General features: G+C 34.6%; 1 protein-coding gene across 5 annotated transcripts; it reads left to right on the top strand.

Annotated features, from left to right (window-relative positions):
* Positions 1-14335: 14335 nt before the first annotated feature.
* On the top strand, positions 14336-21459 carry LOC133302172 (oxysterol-binding protein-related protein 1C-like). 5 transcript variants are annotated; one of them, XM_061501943.1, is made up of 10 exons: positions 14336-15258; positions 15446-15802; positions 16949-17012; positions 17448-17902; positions 18089-18244; positions 18744-18911; positions 18985-19125; positions 19637-19867; positions 20084-20197; positions 21163-21459. In XM_061501943.1, exons 1-10 carry the CDS (start codon positions 14737-14739, stop codon positions 21346-21348), a joined length of 2394 nt encoding a protein of 797 aa, XP_061357927.1. In that variant the 5' UTR covers positions 14336-14736; the 3' UTR covers positions 21349-21459. The 5 variants fall into 5 exon arrangements, with proteins under 5 accessions (XP_061357927.1, XP_061357915.1, XP_061357920.1 ...); XM_061501931.1 differs by having other exon boundaries at positions 16949-17018; positions 17406-17902; XM_061501936.1 differs by having other exon boundaries at positions 16949-17048; positions 17457-17902.
* Positions 21460-22309: the final 850 nt, after the last annotated feature.

Below are 22309 nucleotides of genomic sequence, written 5' to 3'. Positions count from 1 at the left end.
TTTTAAAAACATTAATCAAGCAGAGTCTTATTATTTCTCCATTCACTTCTGCAGCTCTTTATTGTTTCTCCTATCACTTATGCAACTCCAAAACTATGTTATATTGAGATTAGAAAAATCAATGAAGAGTATTTTTATAATTTTATTTATTTATTTATTATATAAATTTTATCAAAATATCCTTCATTAATTCTCACAAATTTCAAAATGATATAGTTTTGAGATTGCAAGAGATAATTTTATATAAGTTTTGATTTTCTCATGCATTAGGAGATAGGTATCTCATGCTACAGACACATCTTGTGTGGGGTCTACATCTATTAAAAAATAAAATACTGCATGAAAATTAAAGGGTCATTGCTAAGAGAAAATAACTCTATTACAACATGAAAATTGTTTTCTCATATATATATAGACAATATTGTTTGTCATATGACTGGATAGAAGATTTTGTCCAATCATCCCCTTATAATTATATATTCCGAGAAATATATAGTTATAATATTAAAATTATTTTTTTAATTTCTCTCAAATTATAAACTTATCGGCTCACATGAAGAGGAAAAAAAAATAATTTTAGTATTATAACTATGTGTTCTCTGGATTAAATAATTATAAGGGATAAGTGGACAAAATATTATATTCAATGATTGAATATCCGATGAATTCGTGTGTATACATATATATCCAACTGCATTTAAGCAAAGTAAGTCTCATTCGATATTTCTTTCCTAAAAAGAAAAAAAGGAAGGACATTACAGATGTCAAAAAGCCATTCAATTCTGCACACAAAATCTATACAATTTATAGAAATTAAAATATTACACTTTTAATAATTAATTACGAATAGGTTGCAGTTTGAAAATTATGTGCGAATTTATTGTAGTCATTCACGCCCAAAATGGGCGGGACAATTCACGCCCAAGTTAGGCGTGAATTAAAGGAAATTCACGTTCAAAGTAGGCGTGACCATAATTGTTAAAATCTTGATTTATTACTACGATTTTACGTTTTTACAATTTTTTTCATCAAAACGATTTTACCAATATTCCAAACGCTTTTACGTTTTTATGATTTTTTACAATTTTTTTACATTACGATTTTGCGTTATACGATTTTTTTAGTCCCCTTCCGATTTTACTTAAAATCTAGATTTTAACAACCTTGGGCGTGACAATTCACGCCCAATCCAGGCGTGAATTGCTTGGCCTATAAAAACCCCAAAAATTTCACTTTTTCATCTCACACCTTCTCTCTAACTTATCTCTAAAGTTGGTCTGCCTTCTCTCTAGATTATTTGTGGAGCATTTTGCGCGGCGAAGCCCTGTCGAACAAGTAAGTCTTCATATCTGTTTTATTAATTTTTTAAATATGTTATTATAGTGATCTAGAAATATGTTAAAGTAGTGTCTTAAACCCTAGGAATATAATAGTGACTGTGGAATACAATAGTGACTGTGGAATATGTTAGTGAACTAGGAATATTGTACAGATTTAATTAAATATTTTTTGTAGGTAATGTAATTTAATATTTTTGTTAACACATGTAAATTAATATTTTTTTGTAACACATGTAATTAAATATTTTTTGTAACACAAGTAATGAAATTTTTTTAACACATGTAAATTAACATTTTTTGTATCACATGTAATTAGTTAATTTTTGTAACACATGTAATTAATGTAATGACTTTTGAATATATTAATGAAACCAATTAATTTATTATTGTGTATAGTACACTATTATGGCTGACTCGTCATCGTTGGAGTCACCTCGGTCTACATCCGATACTGAGGCTCAAGGCGAGCCTTCGGATCCCAGGACCCACGTGCTTCCAAGACCATACAGGTGGGACGTACTTAGGAGGCGTACACAGCGAACACATGTTTCACAGGTTGTGTGGAACGAGGAGAAGTGTTGCCAGTGCTAGATTAGACATGGAAAGATGCAAGGGGCCATCTCCTGATGATATTCCCGATGTCGTGGCAGACTACCTGCAGCAGGCTGGCTTCCTACATGTCGCTCGCATGCGGCATGTTCAGGTACGCATATATGAAAGTACCGGTCATATGAGTTTTAATTTAATAATAAATGTGAACAACATCATCCCCTGCAAGTACGAAATTAAACATTAAAACCCAAAAAGCTGCAAATATAAATGTATATTTCCAGTCCATTAACTTACTTACCTTCCGAAATTGGCGGTAACTGAGTGGACTCGACGTTATGATGTTCCTAGACATGAGACTCCCCCACAACATTATATTCTAGGATTTGAGTTTCAGGAATACCACATTCATCATCGTTGTCTGAAGCGCTAGCATCCTCAGCAAGAAGGTGATCTTCCATTGCAATATTTTCATCGTCGTCGTCCTCACCATCATCTTCCATAACCCAAGTAGGGTCATTTTCTCCTTCCTCAGACATATTACCAATTGGAGCAGCAGATGATGATGCATTATGTGCAAAATTTAAATCAACTGACCTCACGAGTATAGCAACATCCTCTGTTTCGGCAATATCCACGTATAACTCTAAAAAATATTTCCTTGACTGGTTGAAAAACTCTCCGATTACCATTTCTACGTCTTCATCGTCAACAACTTGCATACTAATGTATTGTGATTCACACCATATTCTTGCAATGACCATATTGATAGATTGTTTACCTTCAAGCGCTAACTTTTGACAAATTTTTTGATGTAGTTCGCTAATTGTTGAGTTCCACATGATACTCTCGCCTTCAAAAATGACACCACATCGACCTTCCATTTTTCTACCATTATAATATAAAACAACACGAACAAAATTAGAATGTGAACTCATTCTTAACTATATTAATAAAGAAAAACACAAAACAGAGTATGCATAAGCAAGTGAGATTGTATCAAAGACTAAGAAGTTTAGATGAAGAGTTGTGATGAATGTGGATATGGGAGGTGTTTATATAGGAAAAATAGGTGGTATTCACCCCCAAAGTGGGCTGAAAAGGGGGCTGAGTCACGCCTAGATGGGGTTGGAATACCCTTTGATTCACGCCTGCATGGGGCGTGACTAATCACGCCTATTTTGGGCGTGAATAACGTGGAATTCATGCCTAACATGGGCATGAATTGTCCCGCCCATTTTGGGCGTGAATGACTGCAATAAATCTGAAAATAGTATTCAAACTGCAACCTATTCGTAATTAATTATTAAAAGTGTAATATTTTAATTTTTTTGCCGAACTAACACACTATAGCGAGTCCCAACTCACATATCATACATAGCTTGCTGTGAGTCATTGTCATGTTGGAAATACACGTCTTCATTGTTGTCTTACTGTTAAAGGGGTGACATGTGACATGCATGTGTCGCAATTAAAAATAAAATCAAACAAGGCATTAACAAATTAATAACTATTTATAATCCTAGTTGGCACATCTTAGTGACATATCAGATGTTTATGACATATGGGATTGATGATGAGATATCTTGTTGCCAAATCATCATTTATCAGAACCAAGTTGATATCAGGGACTAAACCCAATATAATATAATTCGTTTTAACATAATATAATATAGTCTAAACTCAATTTTAGGAGATATTTTTTGGTAGAACCTGAGCATGGTGGTCCCTTTTCAAAATAGAAAAAGAGAAGGGAATAAGAGAACAAAAACTAAAAAAAAGGATTGAAATAAAATAAAAAATTTCATTAATAAAAAAGGGATCACTGAATAAATAATGGGTCTAGAGCATAATAAATTTTTCTCAATTTTAGATACAGTTATCAAATCACTAAGCCACGTATAATATAATTTAATTTGTTACCAAATATATACATAATTAACATCATTCAGCAGCAGAATTAATAAACCATACATTAATAAAAAAAGTTGTTCCATTGTAAATATAATAAGGGGGTGTATTGGATTGAGATTTTAAAGGATTTTAATGGATTATTTCCGGACAAAAAAATTCATTGGTATTCGATTAGGATTTTAAAGGACTGAAAAAAGTCACGTGGTATTCGATTAAGATTTTAAAAGATTATTTTAGAGTCCATCCAAATCCGTTGGTATTCAATAAAGACTTTAAACAAAGGAAATATAATCTTGTGGTATTCAAAAATCTAACGATTTTAATGGATTTTCTATTGGCTTGGATTTCGTGAGACTTTTTAGTGAGAAATATAAATAGGATACATTTCTCAGAATCTCATCGTAAGCCCTAGAATTTCTTGAGATTTCTATGTTGCAGTGTTTTCTTCTTCCTTTGATAGGTCGACCTTCTCAAAACCAGGTTCCGCCATGTATAATAACCCTAATTATATGATTTTTAAATTAGAGGGTTATGATGAGGACCTTATGGTCATAAATAGAATGAGAATAAAATTCTAAGAATTTTGATACCCATATTGAGGATATTATGCATAGATGAATTTTCATCTGTTAATTTTGACTGCTGACGCAATAACAGTTAGTAGAATAGGTTCAAGTTAACAAATTATAGTTAGAGAGCTAATCTAATGATATAAACATCATGAATGAGGTTAAAATATGTTTTGGTGAAGATTGATACCCATATTATGGTATTTTTGAAAAGTCACTTCTGCCGGGTATTTTGTACTGCTATAGTAGCGCCGGTAGAATCCCGGAACGAGAAAAAGATGAGAAAATGGAAATAAAGACCAATATATGCCTAACAAGTTATAATTAGATCAATAATGTTAAAGTTAAGAAGATTATGAAATTCGGGCACAACTAAGAACACCAGTAAAGACTACAGTGTAATTAAACATCTGTTAGTGGATCTATGATCTATTAATCAAAATTTTAAGTTATGAACATGATAATTAGACAAAATTAATGTTAAGTACTTAAAGTTAGAGTCTTGGGGGTTTTCGGGTAAAAATTTGACGACGATTCAGATAAAAATTACACCGCGTCTCACTAAAGAACGAAGTGCCACTAAAGTGATATGGCACCCCTAATTAGGTCACCCTTCCCCTTCCCTCTCATTCTGAATCAGCAGCCCCCTTCACACTCTCTCTCTTTCTAAAATTCAATTTTTGAAAATTCTCTCACTTCTCTCTAAGATTGCATCACCTAAACCTCTCCAAAACACAAAATCTCCTTCAGCAAACTTGCTCCCCTCACTCTCCTCTTCACAACCATACCATTTTCATGGTGTGAAGATACAACCATGGTTTTGAGCTTCAAGGAGCCATGGAGTTGTGTTATTGAGTTCTCTTGAAGAACCACACTTTTGTGCTTAGTTCCTTTTATTTCTAGTGTAAGTTTCTTAAATTTTTGTTGAAAAATCTAATCTTTTTCTCTTGTGTTCATGAGTTATAACTCTTGAGCATGTTCTTGAAGGTGTGTTCTTGTTTAAAGGAGCATAGTTGGTGGTAAAAGGTGAAGCTTGGAGCCAAAGGTGTAAACTTGAAAATGTAAGCTTCACATTGGAAAAAGATGACCCAAAAGCCTTCCTTTTCCTTTGTAAATGCCACAGTTTTGTATTGTTCATGGGGGAATATTGTTGAAATTTTTTTAAAGTTATGGTTTTGATGATTGTTCTTGAGGGTGTGTGAGTTTTAAACCACGAAATGGTTGGTTGGATGAGTAAAGGTTCAACCTTTGAATCCTTGTGAGGATTTAATGAAAAAGAATGAACTTGGACCCTAAAAATGTTACATGAAGATTCAGCCATGTCCATGGAGGCTAGGGTTTGATGACTAAAAATTTCTATGAAGTGGTTAAGTGTAGAAAAATCCTAAGAGGAACTAAACAATATTAACTAAGTGGAATATCTCTAAGTGAAATCTGCTAATCTTGCTTAAGGAGGACTTAAAACCCTAATAAGCATGACTAATCAAATATTCCCCCTTTGATATAATGTGGATTAGTTGTGTTAAAAATAAGAAAATCATGGATTAGTGGATTAATTAAGCGTTGGTACTAATTGACTAAAGAAATGATTAAGAAATAAGCTTAAAACCCTAATTAGCACACTAATAATTCGGCCATGTATGCTTAAGATAAGGTCACTATGTTAAAATTAATATTAAGACCTAATTAGGACATTAATTTAGTGGTTAAGTGAAGTGGATTATGCATAATACACTAATTAATGATTAAACTCTAAAATTAGACTTAAGTACGGTTTAGGTGCACTAATCAAGCAATTAGTGAACTTTAAATATCATGACATAATGTGACTAAGGGGATTTCATAAAGTGACTTAATAATAGAAAAATCCAAGAATTAAAGTGAATTAGGATTTATAATCAAAAGTAATTAAGGTTTGTTAAGTAAACACATTTAGGGCTAAATAACCAGTTTGTTGTCAAAATTTGGTAGCAATTGAAGATGTATAGCATTCTGTATATTCGTTTGAGTGAGGACTGCCTTAGGAGACCTTGTGCAGGGGCTGTACATGACTGCAACTTCCACAAATTTTTTCTCCTTCTTTGCTTACTCGAATTAGGCTCATAATATGTGGAATTAAAGATAAAGGTGTCTAGTTGTCTGAATAAAACTTTTAGAGAAATTAGTTTATTAGATTTTCCAGAATAGCAGAAATGGTAAAGGATGTTTAGGGCTCTGTTCGGAGTTGGCAAACAGCTTTGCTTGTCCAACTTCAAATGGTGATAACCGGAGCTATGAAACTCCAAATGAGGCATGTTATACCTTTTTGGAAAGGTAATTGAGTCTAGATTAGCATAATAAAAGATGATAATTTTATAATAAGTGGGTCTCGCTCAGTCACTAGAAAACAAAAGCATGTACAGTTATGGGAAAACCGTAAAAGTGATATTTAAGCTAAGTGGGCTTATGGGAACCCTTAGTAACTTATAATAATAATAAATATGGCTTGGATGAGTTGAAAATAATCTAAGTTACCTAAGTGAGCCTTGCATGTGATTCTAAGCTATGTAAGTAATTGAAGATTAAAGTGGCTTGTAATAATGCACTACAATATGTAATAAGTAATAATTGGTCTAGACTTGTAATGAGCATATTATTGGCATATGAGTATGAAAAGTGGAATCATTAAATGATTAAGTCGTGGATATGACTTGATTAATTAATATGTAATTAATGATGTGAATGGTTTATACTCTATGTGTGTCTAGAGAATCGTGCACTTGAGGACTTTGTTGGAGCATACGTATTATATTGGAGTTTGGGCTTGTGCTAAGCTCCCTAAGGTAAGCTCCTAGTTCTAGTTGACTCCTCTCTCTTGTGGTCCCACCATGATGGTGGGCATTACGGTTGTATTGTATAAAAATATATGGTATGATGTATATGTGCATTCATTCACATTCATATAGATGTTATATGATCTTGATGTTATGATGATGCACTGATGATATATGTTATGAGGATCCTGATCAGTGATCATGGTATGTAGGTTGCCTATGATTTGACTCTGGGAGTTATTTCATACTGAGGTTGTGTTGACTGTCTACGGCTTGACCCTGGAAGTCACACATGTATAACCGTCTATGGCTTTGACCCTGGGGTTACACAAGGATGATATGATGATGTTATGTTTATGCTGTATGTCTGTATTATATGCTTTATATCTGACTTGTCATGCAGGAAGTGGGCTCAGGGGTTAGAGGATCCTCTATGAACCTTGAGCTTACTAAGATGTTGTTATCTCACCCCGTTTGGGGACATCATTTCAGGTACCCTAAGTAGTGATGATGCTTCTAGGGAAAAGATTGGAGTAGTTGATGATGCAGCTGATGATTTTATATTATGTTTAGATTTAATGTTGGCATGTAGACTTGTTAATATGCTTAATTATTTTATGGAGATTATTGTATGTATTTATTTAGGCTCATGATTGTATTCTTAGAGCCATGGATTATTTACTGATGCTTTTATACTTTGAATTAATATAGACTTGATGCATGTATTCAGTTAATTTGGGCATGGAGCCCTATTAGTTGTATTGACCCATTGAAGGGATTGCAGTCCGTGTGGGACTTGAAAGCTATCTGTTTAAATTATTGTATCAATTAGATGATATGTATATGTGGGTAGGGGTGGCAAAAATGAGCCAATCCGTCGTAACTTGCAAAAAACGAGCCGGGTTGGGTTGGCAAAAATGAGCTGCCAACCCGATTCAGTCCGACCCAAGCCAACCCGGGCTTAAACGAGCCAGCTCGCGGGTCAAACGAGCCAACTCGCGGGTTACTCTTATTTTTTTTATTTTTTTTAAATAAAATACAATACAAATTAGTCACGCTCAGTCGCTCACCCCTCACGCAGACACGCACGACGGACTGAGAATATGAGAATATGATAAACCAAAACGCAGTCACGCTCAGTCGATCACACATTCACAAACTCACGGGTACCCCATCCACACCGACGACGACGACATCGCGGGTTCTCTCTTCCACCGGGTTCGTTCTTCTTCCGCAACACAAACTGTTAGGGTCTTTTTTCCCCGTTCTTCTTGTTTTACTGATATTGGAATTTTGTTAAAAAAAAATTTGTTCCCTTTTTTATTCCAGATCTTGGCAGCCAGCCACCGTGCTCCTCCTCTCCACCGCCACCTCTGTGTTTTCAGGTATTCTCTTTTACCATGTTTTCGTTGGTTGTGGGGAAACTCTTAAACTTTTTCTCCTCTTTATTATTTTGATATTATGTTTTCCGTACTAGCTGATTTCTCAATTTCATGATGATTAATTTGTTGCAAATGTGATTAATTTTTTGGATAAGCCTTTTGGTTGTTATTTTTGGTTCTTTTGTAACTTTTGTTGAATGAATCTGACCCATAATCGTATGAATCGAGTATATGAGCATATGTGATTACTTTGTAAGAGGCTGATTGTATGAATCGAGTATATGAGCATATGTTATCTGGGTCACATGGCGATAAGACCAGCCCCTTCAAATGCTTGTTTTATTAACTTATTGAAATTTATTTTTCTGAAGTGAGAGCATTACTCAAGATACTTCACCTGCAGTACTGCTTTTCTTTGATAAACAAAGATTTATATTCAATGCAGGGGAGGTAAGTCTTGTCTGAGAGTTGCACTAGAATATTTCGAGCCAACCCGCGAGCCAATATTTCGAGCTAGACAACCCGTGAGCCAACCCATCGGCATCATTTCGAGCTAACCCGTGAGCTTTTTTTGAGCCAACCCGCGAGCTTTTTTCCGAGCCAACCCGCGAGCTGATTATCGAGCCAACCGGCGAGCCAACCCTAACCCGGCTCGGGACGAGTCGGGTTGGGTTTTCTGGCTCGTTTTTTTTTGTTCGGGCCAACCCTAACCCGACCCGATTTTTACGGGTTGAATGCGAGTCGGGCCGGGTCGAGCTGGGTTGACCCGTTTTGCCAACCCTATATGTGGGACCATGCTCCCAGTCTATGTAGCACCGATACCCATACGGAACACGTGACACGATACGACATGACACTCCGACACATTAATTCTAAAAAATGTTAGATTTCGACACGCTATGACACGTTTTGATATTAAATAATATTTTTAATTTATGTAATGTATATTATATTTAATATTCAATAATTTAACAAAAAAATGAATCTAAACTTATAATATTTATAAATTTTGCAAAGAAACATAACATATCTCAAATATTTATATTAAACTCAATAAAATGATAATCGTAATCCAATGAATCTAATAGTTGGAACTAAAAACTCAACGCAAATCAACCTTTGAACCTTTTTTTGAATTTCTATAACGCGTATTGGAGTGTCGGGGAGTGTCGGAGTGGCCGAGAGTGTCGGGAAGTGTCGCACACGACACGTCAGGGTTTTTGAAGTGTCGGTGCTTCATAGCTCCCAGTTATCCGAAATACAGCTGTTATGCTGTCCGTGAGACTCCGTCAGGAGTGACACTTGATGTCATATCTTGATGGTCAATGGCCACTAATAGTGGCTCATGGGATTAATTAGTAGATGTATGTTTAGATTTACGCTTTCGCAGTATCTCATGTGAACGTTTTTAGAAATGTTTTTATAAAATGTTTTGGAAAAAGTTTACTAGTATTTTTATAAGACGCTTTATTCTTTTTCAAATAAAGTCTTCCGCTAAGAATGTTAAATATCATGTATGTTAACAACCGGAGTATTACTGGGTGTTACACCATGGAGCTTAATCAAAGCTCAAAAACATCACATTTTTGAGTGATTTTCATCACAAAACAACCCAGAAAATATAAACCAACAATATTCTAAATTCTAGACAGCATGTTTTTGAGAGCTTTTAGAAGTTTAAAAAATAATTTTTCAAACTATGGATCACGATTTTTCTTGGTACAAAAAGGTATGATCTTTGTATTAAAAATAACATAAAACCCTCAAACCAATTTTCATTTTACATCAATGAAACAAGATCAATTTAAATAAAGGTTGAAACTTTCATAAAGTAAACCCTATATTTCATAATAATACATTCATGAACGAAATTCCTTCATTATAGAAAATGATTTCAAACAATTTTTGTATCAATAGATAACTAAAAATTTGTTTTTCAAAAGTCCCAAAACAATTTAATGAATACTCAAAAATTCAGGTTTTATTGTATCGATTGAAAATAATTTGAAATTTTTTCTAAACTTTCATGTAATAAAACCTAGGAATTCGTATTCGAATTTTTCTTAGAATACTCAATGAAAACATGCCTATGATATATGGTTTGAAAACTCTTATCACGTAAAACAAAAACTCCAAGGTTTCCAAGATCAATTGCAAAAAATTCCAAATGAAATTTTATCATGAACTTTAGGTCCTAATGTAAATTTAGAATTATTTTAATAAATAAATAAAAATTGCGTCTTATAATAATATATGCATAGCTCTGATACCAGATGAAGAAGATAATTTTTAACTCATTAGTCAAACCCAAGAGCATGGACGAGAAAATGTTAATGCATGGAGGACTAGTATAAATAAAAATATGGAGAGTTGTTGCTAAGTAATTTTGAATGTTTGGATAATATGTTTTATTGATTAAGAAAATTATATTAGGTTTTATTTTTTATTAATATCATTGTATTTATTTATTATTTTTTTATTGACTCTTGTAATTTTGAATTTTTTTTTTTTAAATATTCCAATCGGTTCATTGCTTCGCAACTAATCCGATTCGGGACAGTTCCAGGATTAAGGCTTTAAACCCTCCCAAAGGTGGTACTAGGGAGATTCGAACACATGCTCTCACCCCCACCTGCTTGGGTCCTATGCGCCAACTGAGCTACCATCATTTGATGTAATTTGAATGTTTGTTAAAAATTCATATAGTTTTTTTAAAATCTTATAAATTCATATTATCCTTTCAAATCTTATAAATTCTATTAAATTCCTTTAAAATCCAATCTTATAAAATCTTGATTATAAAAAATGTCTTTAAAAAAGTTTTTAAAGTCCGTCTAATTCTAAATAGTTTTTTAAAATGTATAGAATTTTTTATCTCAATTTTTTTTTTTCAAAATCCTAATCCAATACATTGGGGGGGGGGGGCGTTTGGTTCGCAATATTTTTCAAGATTCTCGGGAAATTGAATTTTTTTAAATTTTTAATTTTCAGATATTATCGTAAACTGAATGTAAAAATTATATTTTTAAAAATTGAAATTTTCAGATAAAAAAAAAAATTCTCCTCTAACAAACGGTTAAAAAAAAAATGGAGACGTGAAATAGAATAAATTAGTGAAGTATAGGATGGAGTATTGACCAAGTGGACACTGACAAGACGTTCTCTACGGCGCGGTACATCTCCGAGGAGGCCTTCACGCGATACTGTTCGGTGTGTGATGCTGCTGCTAATAGCCCTATACCCTAGCCATGCCCCATAATATAATCCACAGCATCAACACTAGTACTTGACTACTTGTTTTGCTGCTTCTCAGTAATCCATCCCCAATGTCTCTCCTTTTTCTCATCGCCTTTGCCGCCTTAGTTACATTACACCTACTCCCAAATTTGTACTATTCAATTTTCAATTGGTCACACAATACCAACATAAAAAAAATCACTTCATCACACCAGATTTTTCTTCAGCAAAACGTTGTATCATCATTATTATAATCAGATTAGATTAGGTTTTGTCATTATCATTTTTATTTTTAATATTTTTTATAATAAAATTAACGATTCCTTTTTTATCTTTTCTTTATATCACATGAGGTAATATTTTTCATGTTATAGATACAACAAGTGATGAAAAAATTATCTTCTATTATATAAAAATAATAATTTTTCTAAAATTAAATGGCTATAATTAATTAAAATAAATAAATAATGGCTTTAAATTACTATGGGTGTTCGCGATCTGAATTGGATCGGTTTTTGAAGCAAAATCATCCGATCCAATCCCTTCGGTTTGATCATATAATCTTCCATTCGGTTTTGATTTTTTTCAAATCCGATCCGATCCAATCCAATCCAATTTTTTTCGGTTTGGATTGGATCGGTTTTCGGTTTTTTGAAAATCTTAAAATTTATTTCATGATTATTGTGCAAATAACATCTTTTGTATATATTGGCTTTGTAAATTTTTTTTTTAAAATACAAAAGCATTAGTAAACTATAATATAATTTTTTTAATTTTGGCAATGAGATATGAAACTCTAAAAAGATAAAATTTTGTTGATGAGATATGACTAGATTTTTTCTTGGGTTTAGTTGATAGGTTAATGACTCTTGGATTTAGAAATTTTTAGGCTATGATTAGGGAAATACTCAAGTAGGTAGAGGGAAATTAATATATTGGATCGGTTTGGATTGGATCGGTTTTCATCAACCCATCCAAAAATTGATCCAATCCAATTAAAATTTGCGGTTTTTAATCGGTTTTCAGTTTTTCGATTTTCGGTTTATTCGGTTATCAATTTTTCGGTTCGGTCACTGCGGTTTGAATCGGTTGATGAACACTCTTATATAATACTACCAAAACGAGAGATGGTCACAAGAAAATTTTCCACATCACCCTTGGTAGTTGGGCGAGATTTTTTTTATTTTTCGTTTATAAAATTTTAAACCAATTAAATTAATTAAGAAAAAAAAAATATTTTAGTTGATTGAATAGTTCAAATAATGAGGTTAGAATGTTAGATTTTGGTTGCTTGTTCAGAGGTAGCAATAGTACCTCATCTCAGTGTTATTAACCCGGACTGAACCCGAGAACCGGTGAATCGGTCATATAACTGATCCGGTTGATGTAACGGACCGGCCATGCATTAGAATCGGTGTGACCCGGTCTGTCCCGGTCGGTTAACCGGTGACCCGGCCTGGTTTAAAAAAAAAATCAAATTATTTATTTTTTCAAAAATAAATAAATCATAATAGACATATTTGAATATTTTTTTTCTTATTGACTTACATAAGTTATGTACTTACAACACTAATATTATCTCAATTATGCACTATTCAGGAAATTTTGATTTGATTTATAGTTAGAGATGTCATTTTCTGAACCTAAAGTCCCGTATCACGATCATTATATTTTTGTTTGATCTTTTTTTAGATAATAATATGTGATTTATTATTTTTTATATTAAAATATTTGAAATTTTAATCATTTTTTTAGATGTTTGAGTATGCTTATAATTTTTTAATATAAATCATAAAAATACATATAATTACATGATCATGCGGTTGAACCAATGACCCACTGACCCGGTACCTCCACCGGGTCAATGACCGGGCCGGTTTTAATAACATTGACTCATCTTGTCTCCGAGTTTCTTCAATTGTCAGTTGTCTTAATTTTTTTTTGAGAAAATATTTTTTTGCCTAATAAAATATATGATTTTCTTTTTCATTTCTTATAAAAAAAATAGTCAATTTTTTGTTCTTTACAATTCTAATTCTTTGAAAATGTGATTTCTCAAAAATTTAATTTAATCCCTCAAAAAAGAGTAACATAAATATATTTTTTTATAAGAAACAAAAGTAAAAATAATATTTTTTATTAGGAATTTAAAAAAAAAACTTTCCTCATTTTTTTTTTATTCCCTCGAAATCGTGGAAGCCATCCTCTTACGATCAATTTCCGTCAAAGACATTTTGCCACTCAGCAGTGTCCACATGCCTTTGTCTAGTTTCCCCACGTGTCAGGCGATGATAGATTCTGCTCCCTCTTATCCACTGTATCCTCAGTGCAGGTAATCATAGCCCCTCAATCCGCAGAAGGTATGTTAGACGAGTCAATCATAATCACAAATCATAATTCTCAACCAACGTCCTCGTATTTAAAAACTTTAGAGAGGGCATCCAAATTGCCACTCCATCGGTTTTCGTCTTTTCTCCACCTCACTCTTCACTCCCTTTTTCCATTTCTTTTTCTTTCTTTCCAATAGCCACCTCATCTCACCGGAAAAACTCTCTCCGGTTCCTTTTACCTCACGCCACTTCATCTTCTCACCCATTAATAGGAAGAAATATATCATCACATATTTATTACCATTAATCGAAGTCATTTTTTATTTTTATATTACTTAGTATAATTACACTTTGCCCCTTCCATTCACACTTCATATTTTTATTTTCTTTGTATATATATTTATTTATTTACTTCTAATCTTCTTCCTAGACGTAACCGTTTTTATCCATCGCTGAACTCATGCGAATTCCGCTTGGATAATTTCCCGCCTCAGTTCCATGCTTCGGGTGGTGATCGCCACCGCCTTCCTCCGCCGCCACGTCACCGCCGTCGAATTCAACGATTTGGCAGTTAGTCCCCGGTGCTAATACAAATTTTCCACATGCATCCTTTCTGCTGCGTCTCCGCCATTTCCGACCAGGCCTCCCCAGTCAAACCCTCGTCCACTCATTTCTCCGACTTCGCCGTGCCTCCGCTTCCCACCGCCGCCATTAGATCCGTTTCGATTCCCCGGCACATGAACAACCACAACCACAACCACATCCGCAATCAGAGTCACAGCAGCAATCACTCCATCAGCAACAGCGAGCACGGACGCGTGAGTCAGCGGGAGCAGCCGGTGGTGGTGGACGTCAAGATAAATGACCTCGTCGGCAATGGAATCTCCGGTATACTCTACAAGTGGGTCAATTACGGGAAAGGATGGAGGCCTCGATGGTTCGTCCTTCAGGACGGCGTGCTCTCCTACTTCAAGATTCACGGACCTGATAAGATCACCGTCAATCACGAAACCGAGAAAGGCTCCAAGGTTATCGGCGACGAATCCATGCGGAGGATTGCTCGCAACCGCAACTCTTATCCCTATCAACACCGACGAAAGCCCTTTGGAGAAATCCATCTCAAGGTTTCTCTATTTGTTCCGCTGTTTCTATTGTTTTATTTCGATATTTTTCTTGTGTAATATAATTTCAGTTTCCGCTGTGTAATTTAATCTTGTGCCCCTCTCTGGAATTAGTTTATATAGGGAATTTTAATCTCTCATTTTGATGTGTTAGTATCTTCCAATCCGTGATTTCATTGTTTTTCTGTAGGTTTCAACGATTCGCGAGAGCAAATCCGATGACAAGCGATTTTCCGTTTTCACTGGAACGAAGAGACTCCACTTGAGAGCCGAGACACGTGAAGATCGAGTGGCATGGATGGAGGCATTGCAGGCAGTGAAAGACATGTTCCCCCGGATGTCCAATAGTGAGTTGATGGCTCCGGTGGACAATGTAACCATTTCAACTGAGAAACTGAGACTTCGACTTGTGCAAGAAGGAGTAAGCGAAGCAGCCATCCAGGACAGTGAGCAAATTATGAGAAGTGAGTTTGCAGCGCTACAAAACCATCTTGTTCTGCTTAAGCAGAAGCAGTCGATCCTAGTCGACACGTTACGGCAATTAGAGGTGAGGTACATCTCTCGTGAAAAGTAGAAAACTTCATGCCAATCAAACTGGGGGTTCTTCTTTGAATGCTCATTCTTAATCTCTGTAAAATCTCATATTTATCCGGTTCTTCAATTTTGACCCCTATTTTTAAGGGGTCACCGTATATAATTTCTCAAGTTGTTATCCTTGGTTATACTTTTGTATGTTTACGGCCAAAAGTCAAAACATATTGGCTTCTTTCTGGTTTCTAGACTTCACTGGAGAGAAGGGCAATTGTAAGTTGTAACCAATAAATTGTTGTAAAATTCAGTCAGTCTTTCCCACTAGTATTATGTGAACACAATCAGTTCCACATCTTGTATTCAGAATTGGTTTCTCCAAAATGTAAATCTTAAATATGTAAAGTACGAAGTTAAGTTTAATGGGTAGTTAATATGAGGTTTCAAAACTCCTTTATTGTCTCTTTATTCTTGTGGACTTTTAAGACCATGTTACTAGCAGAATCCCCGCATAAATTATATCTTCAACTTATTGTGTATCTGTTCAACTGAATGCTCTTTATATAAATTTGTATAAGCTGAAGTGAGACACTGTCATCAGGCATATGTCTCTTGTGTTCATTTATCTTGCTCTAAAATGTTTCTTCTCGTTAAAAGCCATGCAAGCGATCAACTAATGCTAAAATGCTATACCTAATTTTCAGTGTTCTTAAATATTTTTAGGTACATATTAATAGATTAAGGTTTATTTTCCCCCCTCATTTGTGTCCTGCAAGTGTGCCTTCTTGAGTGAAAACCATAATGTCTTTTATCCTGGCAGACAATATTGCGCAGACCTGGAATTATCTTGCTTCATGGTGAAGAGCTGGGTAGGTTCTTAATAGGATGAATCTTTTTATTATCATTTTTTTCTGATTAGATCTATTTAATCCTTCCTTGGTTATAAGGTTATGGGCTTATGGCCATTAATTTAAATCCATTGAAACTTTTTCATGGTTTCCACCTTGTTTAACAAAAAGGTTTCATTTATCCATGGATAGTTTATTGTTTATTTATTTATTATTTTTATAATGCTGCTTTCTCTTATTGTTTAACATATTGATTAAGGATAAATTTTTATCTTAATGTGTATTGATAAACTTATTATTTAATTACATTATTCTAGACAGAAAAGGTTGATCTGGAGAATACAGTTGTTGATGAGAGCCAAAGGCAGTGGAACGATCAAGAGGCTTCTTTTAGATTAACGCAAGAAAAATTTAGCGGTAAGGTTTTGTTTAATGGGATCTTCATTAGGCATTAGTTCTCCAATATGCTTAACAGTCAAAGTCTAGTTGTAGCTCAGTTTTTATGGCCTCCCCCTATGTTGACCATTATTAAGACTTGAGACATTTCTGCATTAGAAGGAAGGTTAATGTAGATATGCCATTGGTTTAGTGATGCATTTTCTTGAAACTTGGAAGTATTTACGTATCACTATCTCTGATACACTGGTCCCCCTTCTTTCCATTACTTTTTTCTGAACTCTTTCCATCTCATTTTTTCAACAACAAAAAAAAATGTTATATTCAAGTAGTTTATATGCTTTCTACTCATACCTGCTAATAAACTGTTACTACCTAATTGTGCCTTTTATAATTCTTTATTTCATTTTCCTATTTTTAATTCAGAAGGCAGTGCAAGTGAATCTGAGGATGATAATGAGAGAAATGATGCTGCAGAGGAAGAAACAGATGATGATGACAATGCCTTTTTTGATACTCGAGATTTTCTGTCATCCAGTTCTTTTAAAAGTAACGGGTCTGACTATAGAGTATCATCTCTCTCTTCAGATAATGATGGGCTCTGTGCATTTGAATCAGAGGAGGATGTTGATCCTTCAATTAGATATGTTGGAGCCAACTACCCTCTTGTTAAGCGGCGTAAGAAATTGCCAGACCCTGCAGAAAAAGAGAAAGGTGTTAGTCTTTGGTCAATGATTAAGGATAATATAGGGAAGGATTTAACAAAAGTTTGCCTTCCTGTTTATTTTAATGAGCCTCTCTCCTCGCTGCAAAAATGTTTTGAAGAAATGGAGTATTCATATCTGCTTGACCAAGCATATGAATGGGGAAGAAGGGTAAGTCTTGATTTGACTGACAGGTCTCTATTGCTCTGCCATATAAAGGCAAATTTGAGTGCTTTAATAGAATTGTTTCATTTGATATGAGAAAAATTTCACGCTATTGAGTTATTCTGCTGCCAGCTCTTTCAATGCAGTATTGGGTGCTTTCTTCCCATTTAACTAATTCGAGATTCGGTGCAGGGCAATAGCCTCATGAGGATTCTCTATGTCGCTGCTTTTGCTGTATCTGGCTATGCTTCAACTGAAGGAAGAATTTGCAAACCATTTAATCCATTACTTGGGGAAACGTATGAGGCAAACAATCCAGACAAAGGCCTTCGTTTTTTCTCAGAGAAGGTCTAATCTATCCCTAAGTAGGGATGTTATTAATATATTACCTTTTTTTCAACTCAATCAAACCACGGCGATCTTTTCTTCTTCTTTGGACTTTCCTTCTGATTTCACCCTAATTTATATATCTATCAAAGGGGTTGGGCTATTGGTTTCTTTGAAAAATCTATTGTTTTGTAGATTTTTTTTTATTTTTTTTGAGGTCATAATGAGAATTATTTGAATCATTTATTTGATGAAAATAGTATGTAATAATTCTAACACATTTGAATTCCTTGCAACCACTTGCTTCTGTCTGAAGGAACAGTTTCCAGATATGGAGGACCATAATTTTAGAAACTACACCTTTTATTTCATGAATAAATGGTGTAATTGGGTGCATTACTTCTGTAGAACCCTATTAACACAATACTATTTGGATTTTGGTGTCAACAAGTGATGCAATTCTGCTTTTTTTAATCTATGTTCCCTATTTGAAATTATTAATATTTCTGCTTCCTCTCAGGTCAGTCATCACCCTATGATAGTTGCATGTCACTGTGAGGGTACAGGTTGGAAATTTTGGGGGGATAGCAACTTAAAGAGCAAATTTTGGGGCCGATCAATTCAACTTGACCCTATCGGTATTTTGACTTTGGAATTTGATGATGGGGAAGTTTTCCAGTGGAGCAAGGTAAATTTTAACTGCTTCGAACTGAAATGATGCCCTGGTTTCGTTTTAAACCGAAATGGACTTGTTCTTTCAGGTTACTACATCAATATACAATCTAATATTGGGAAAGCTATACTGTGATCACTACGGTACAATGCGTATACAGGGAAACCGAGAGTACTCGTGTAAATTGAAATTCAAGGAACAATCTATTATTGATCGAAATCCTCACCAGGTACTTTATATCTGCTGCCTGGATTCTATTATTTTATTTTATTTCAGATATAAGATATCCTTTAGCTATGATATTAAATTGCCCTTCCTCTTTGGTTTGTATAAGGCATAGTTTTCTTACTGTATAGACTTCATATGCACGCACATTTTGCACCAATGCTCAGATTTCTGTTGAGATAAATAACGAGGTCTTTGCTATTAGATGGCCTTTTGATTTGCCATCTTGCCATAGTACCTTTTTTTTTTTGGATACATACTATAGTACTTTATATGGGATATATTTTTCTTATGTTGTAAGAAAAAAACTACCTCATGTTGTAGAAATAAAAGTATAAGTGGGACCCATAGGTAAGAGGAGAGAGAAAAAAGAGTGGTGGGACCCAATCCCTTTTTGTGTGTGTAGGAGAGTTGTTTTTCTCTTGTAAAATGAGATAAACATAACCCACTTTATATATATGAAATTTTGTTTCACTGGGTTCTCTCTTCTTATTGTGGTTTGCCTGCGTTTTTAGGTTCATGGTATCATTCAAGACAGGAATGGAAAAACAGCATCAACTTTGTTTGGAAAATGGGATGAAAGCATGCATTATGTTAATGGAGACTACACTGGGAAGGGGAAAAGTCAGGAATCTTTGTCGGAAGCCCATTTACTCTGGAAGAGAAGCAAGCCTCCCAAGTTTCCCACTAGATACAACTTCACTCGCTTTGCCATCACATTAAATGAACTAACACCTGGATTGAAGGTCTGTTTTGTTGACTGATTCTGTCTTTTGTGTTGCCACTCTAATTTGAAGATACTTTTTTTAAAGAAAAAAATATTCCAGAAAAGAAATAAATATTTTCTGTTTTTTCTAGTGCAATTTTGTTCTTGCAGAGGGGAGGTTCTCTGTGTGTCAGTGTTTGTGTGTTTTTGGCATTTTATTGGATATTGATTATCATTTTAATTTGTGAATACATAGGAGAAGTTGCCACCTACAGATTCCAGGTTAAGACCAGACCAAAGGTATTTGGAAAATGGGGAGTACGAAATGGCAAATTCAGAAAAGTTACGGCTAGAGCAGCGGCAACGCCAGGTCCCTATCACGTTTTCTTTGCTTTTATGGTTTCACTTTTAGCTTAACACTCAGATAGATCTGAGTAGGTTTTGGTGCTGCATATCCTTCTAGAATTCATGAAATCTGACATAGTCATCAAATATCTACTCCTTGTGGAATTGAGTTAACAGGGCATATGCCACAAGTTTAGAATTTCAACGCAAGACATTTTATTTTATTTTTTATAAACGCAAGAAATTTTTTTCCCAATGCTGTTTGATCTCACCTGTTAAGCCAACCGGCATTGGCAGGCTACATTTTTATAATTTCGTAAATAGGAAATATCCTATGATACATGTTATTACATGACGTGGTAGAATTTGTAACTTTTGATGTTTTTGTAATACTTTCTCCAAATCCTCAAATTTTTTATTTAAACCCTTTTTTGAAATTCTAGTTGATAGTTGATTCCACTTTTCTTGGTGGAATTGGTATCCCTGGTTAGAGTATTAAAAATCCACTTGATTATGATTACTAAAGTAACCAAACATAGTGCAAAGGGGAGAGAAAATGCTATTTAGGTCAAGGATATCAGCATCATGATTCCTTTTGTCTATGGAATGGTTAGAGTAGATTGTTTTCGGTTGAATAATCTCTGTTTTTGAATTCTCTTGCATGCAGAGCAATTTTATATGTGATGCCAGTAGTCAATTTTTTTCTTTCTAGTTTAAGAAAGGACTCCTCATGAGGAAATATAAGGGGGTTGTTTTACCATCTTTGTTAGTTTTGACTGTATCACCTCTATCAGTGCTATAGCATATGCTCTTTGTTATCAATTGATGGCTCATTGTAGGGGATCGGACCTTTGAGCACATATTAGATGAGGGTAGAAAATGTTCACAAGGGGTCTTTCTGGGGAGGATATTGGAGTAACTGATATGCTACTAGATATCCTTATTTGATAAGCAATTGATTGATCTAATTTTTGTTTGAATGGGATTCAGGCTCGGAAGATGCAAGAGCGGGGTTGGAAACCACGGTGGTTTGCTAAGGATAAAGGGAGCGAGACATACCGCTATATAGGAGGGTATTGGGAGGCTCAAGAACAAGGAAAGTGGGACTCCTGTCCTGACATCTTTGGCCAAATTCCTTCGGATCATCTTTCTGACGAAGGCCAAGTTACATTTTAGTTTTTCAAATTTTTTTCCTCCAAATTTTTTCCTGATGGGTGTCCAATGACTGCTAGTTCGTAGTTAATGGTACATCCATGAAATTCATGTTAGTCAATCAGATGAAAATATGAGCGAGTAATAATGTAATTCTTTTTCTTTATTCCAAGTCTATTCGCATAATCCTTACTATTTGGTACATAAATAATCAGTATTGTTATTATTGTCTTATATCATAATGACAGACATGCATAAAATAATCAGAACATGACGGCATGTACGGAAGCAAAAAGCTATTTCCCCAAGTCCATGAACATTGCATGGCTAGGTGGAACTTTTTGGACAAGCAGTTGCATGTTTCGATAAGAACTAAATGTGTGCGAAAATCACGTAAGCAGGTTGCTGAAGAACAAATAACGCGACCATGACCCATCTCCATTGCTGGCTTCCATCCTTGATGTTTCAAAGTAACCATAACCCCAATTTCAAAGCCTGAATCACTGTCATCACGATCTTGCATTCACACTAACTTTCTAAAGCCCAATGGCTCCTGATTCATCTCTAAGATGTCTGACGTTTTAGACCCCCTCGGATCTGGTGCTTCGCAATGATAGAAAGAGTAATATTGTTGTCCGTGCACCTTATTTTGTGCGGTTGAAATTCGTAAACTCTGATTAATTGCTTTTCAATAACCGATAATGCACAATACCCAATTTTATGAAAGTAACTGAAGATGAAAGGAAATGCTTAGAATGCTAAGTGCTAACTCTTTACAGATGGGACCTAGTGTCTGGTGAAACAAATTTTATGGACAGTTTTCAATCAGATTAATTTGATATTGACCTATGCTGAAATTGTTCACTACAAATTTATAATGTTGATGGACCTATGCTGAAATTGTTCACTACAAATTTATAATGTTGATGGTCTATGTAGTTGTCAGGGTTTTTGTCCTAGTCCATTTACACTGACAGGACAAAAG

This window comes from Gastrolobium bilobum, unplaced genomic scaffold (genome assembly GCF_033153095.1).
Source record: "Gastrolobium bilobum isolate Gb01-03AN ecotype WA unplaced genomic scaffold, APGP_CSIRO_Gbil_v1 utg4843, whole genome shotgun sequence".
Lineage (NCBI taxonomy): Eukaryota > Viridiplantae > Streptophyta > Magnoliopsida > Fabales > Fabaceae > Gastrolobium > Gastrolobium bilobum.
The sequence above is the reverse complement of the archived record's forward strand: the minus strand, read 5'-3'. Positions and strand labels throughout refer to the sequence as shown.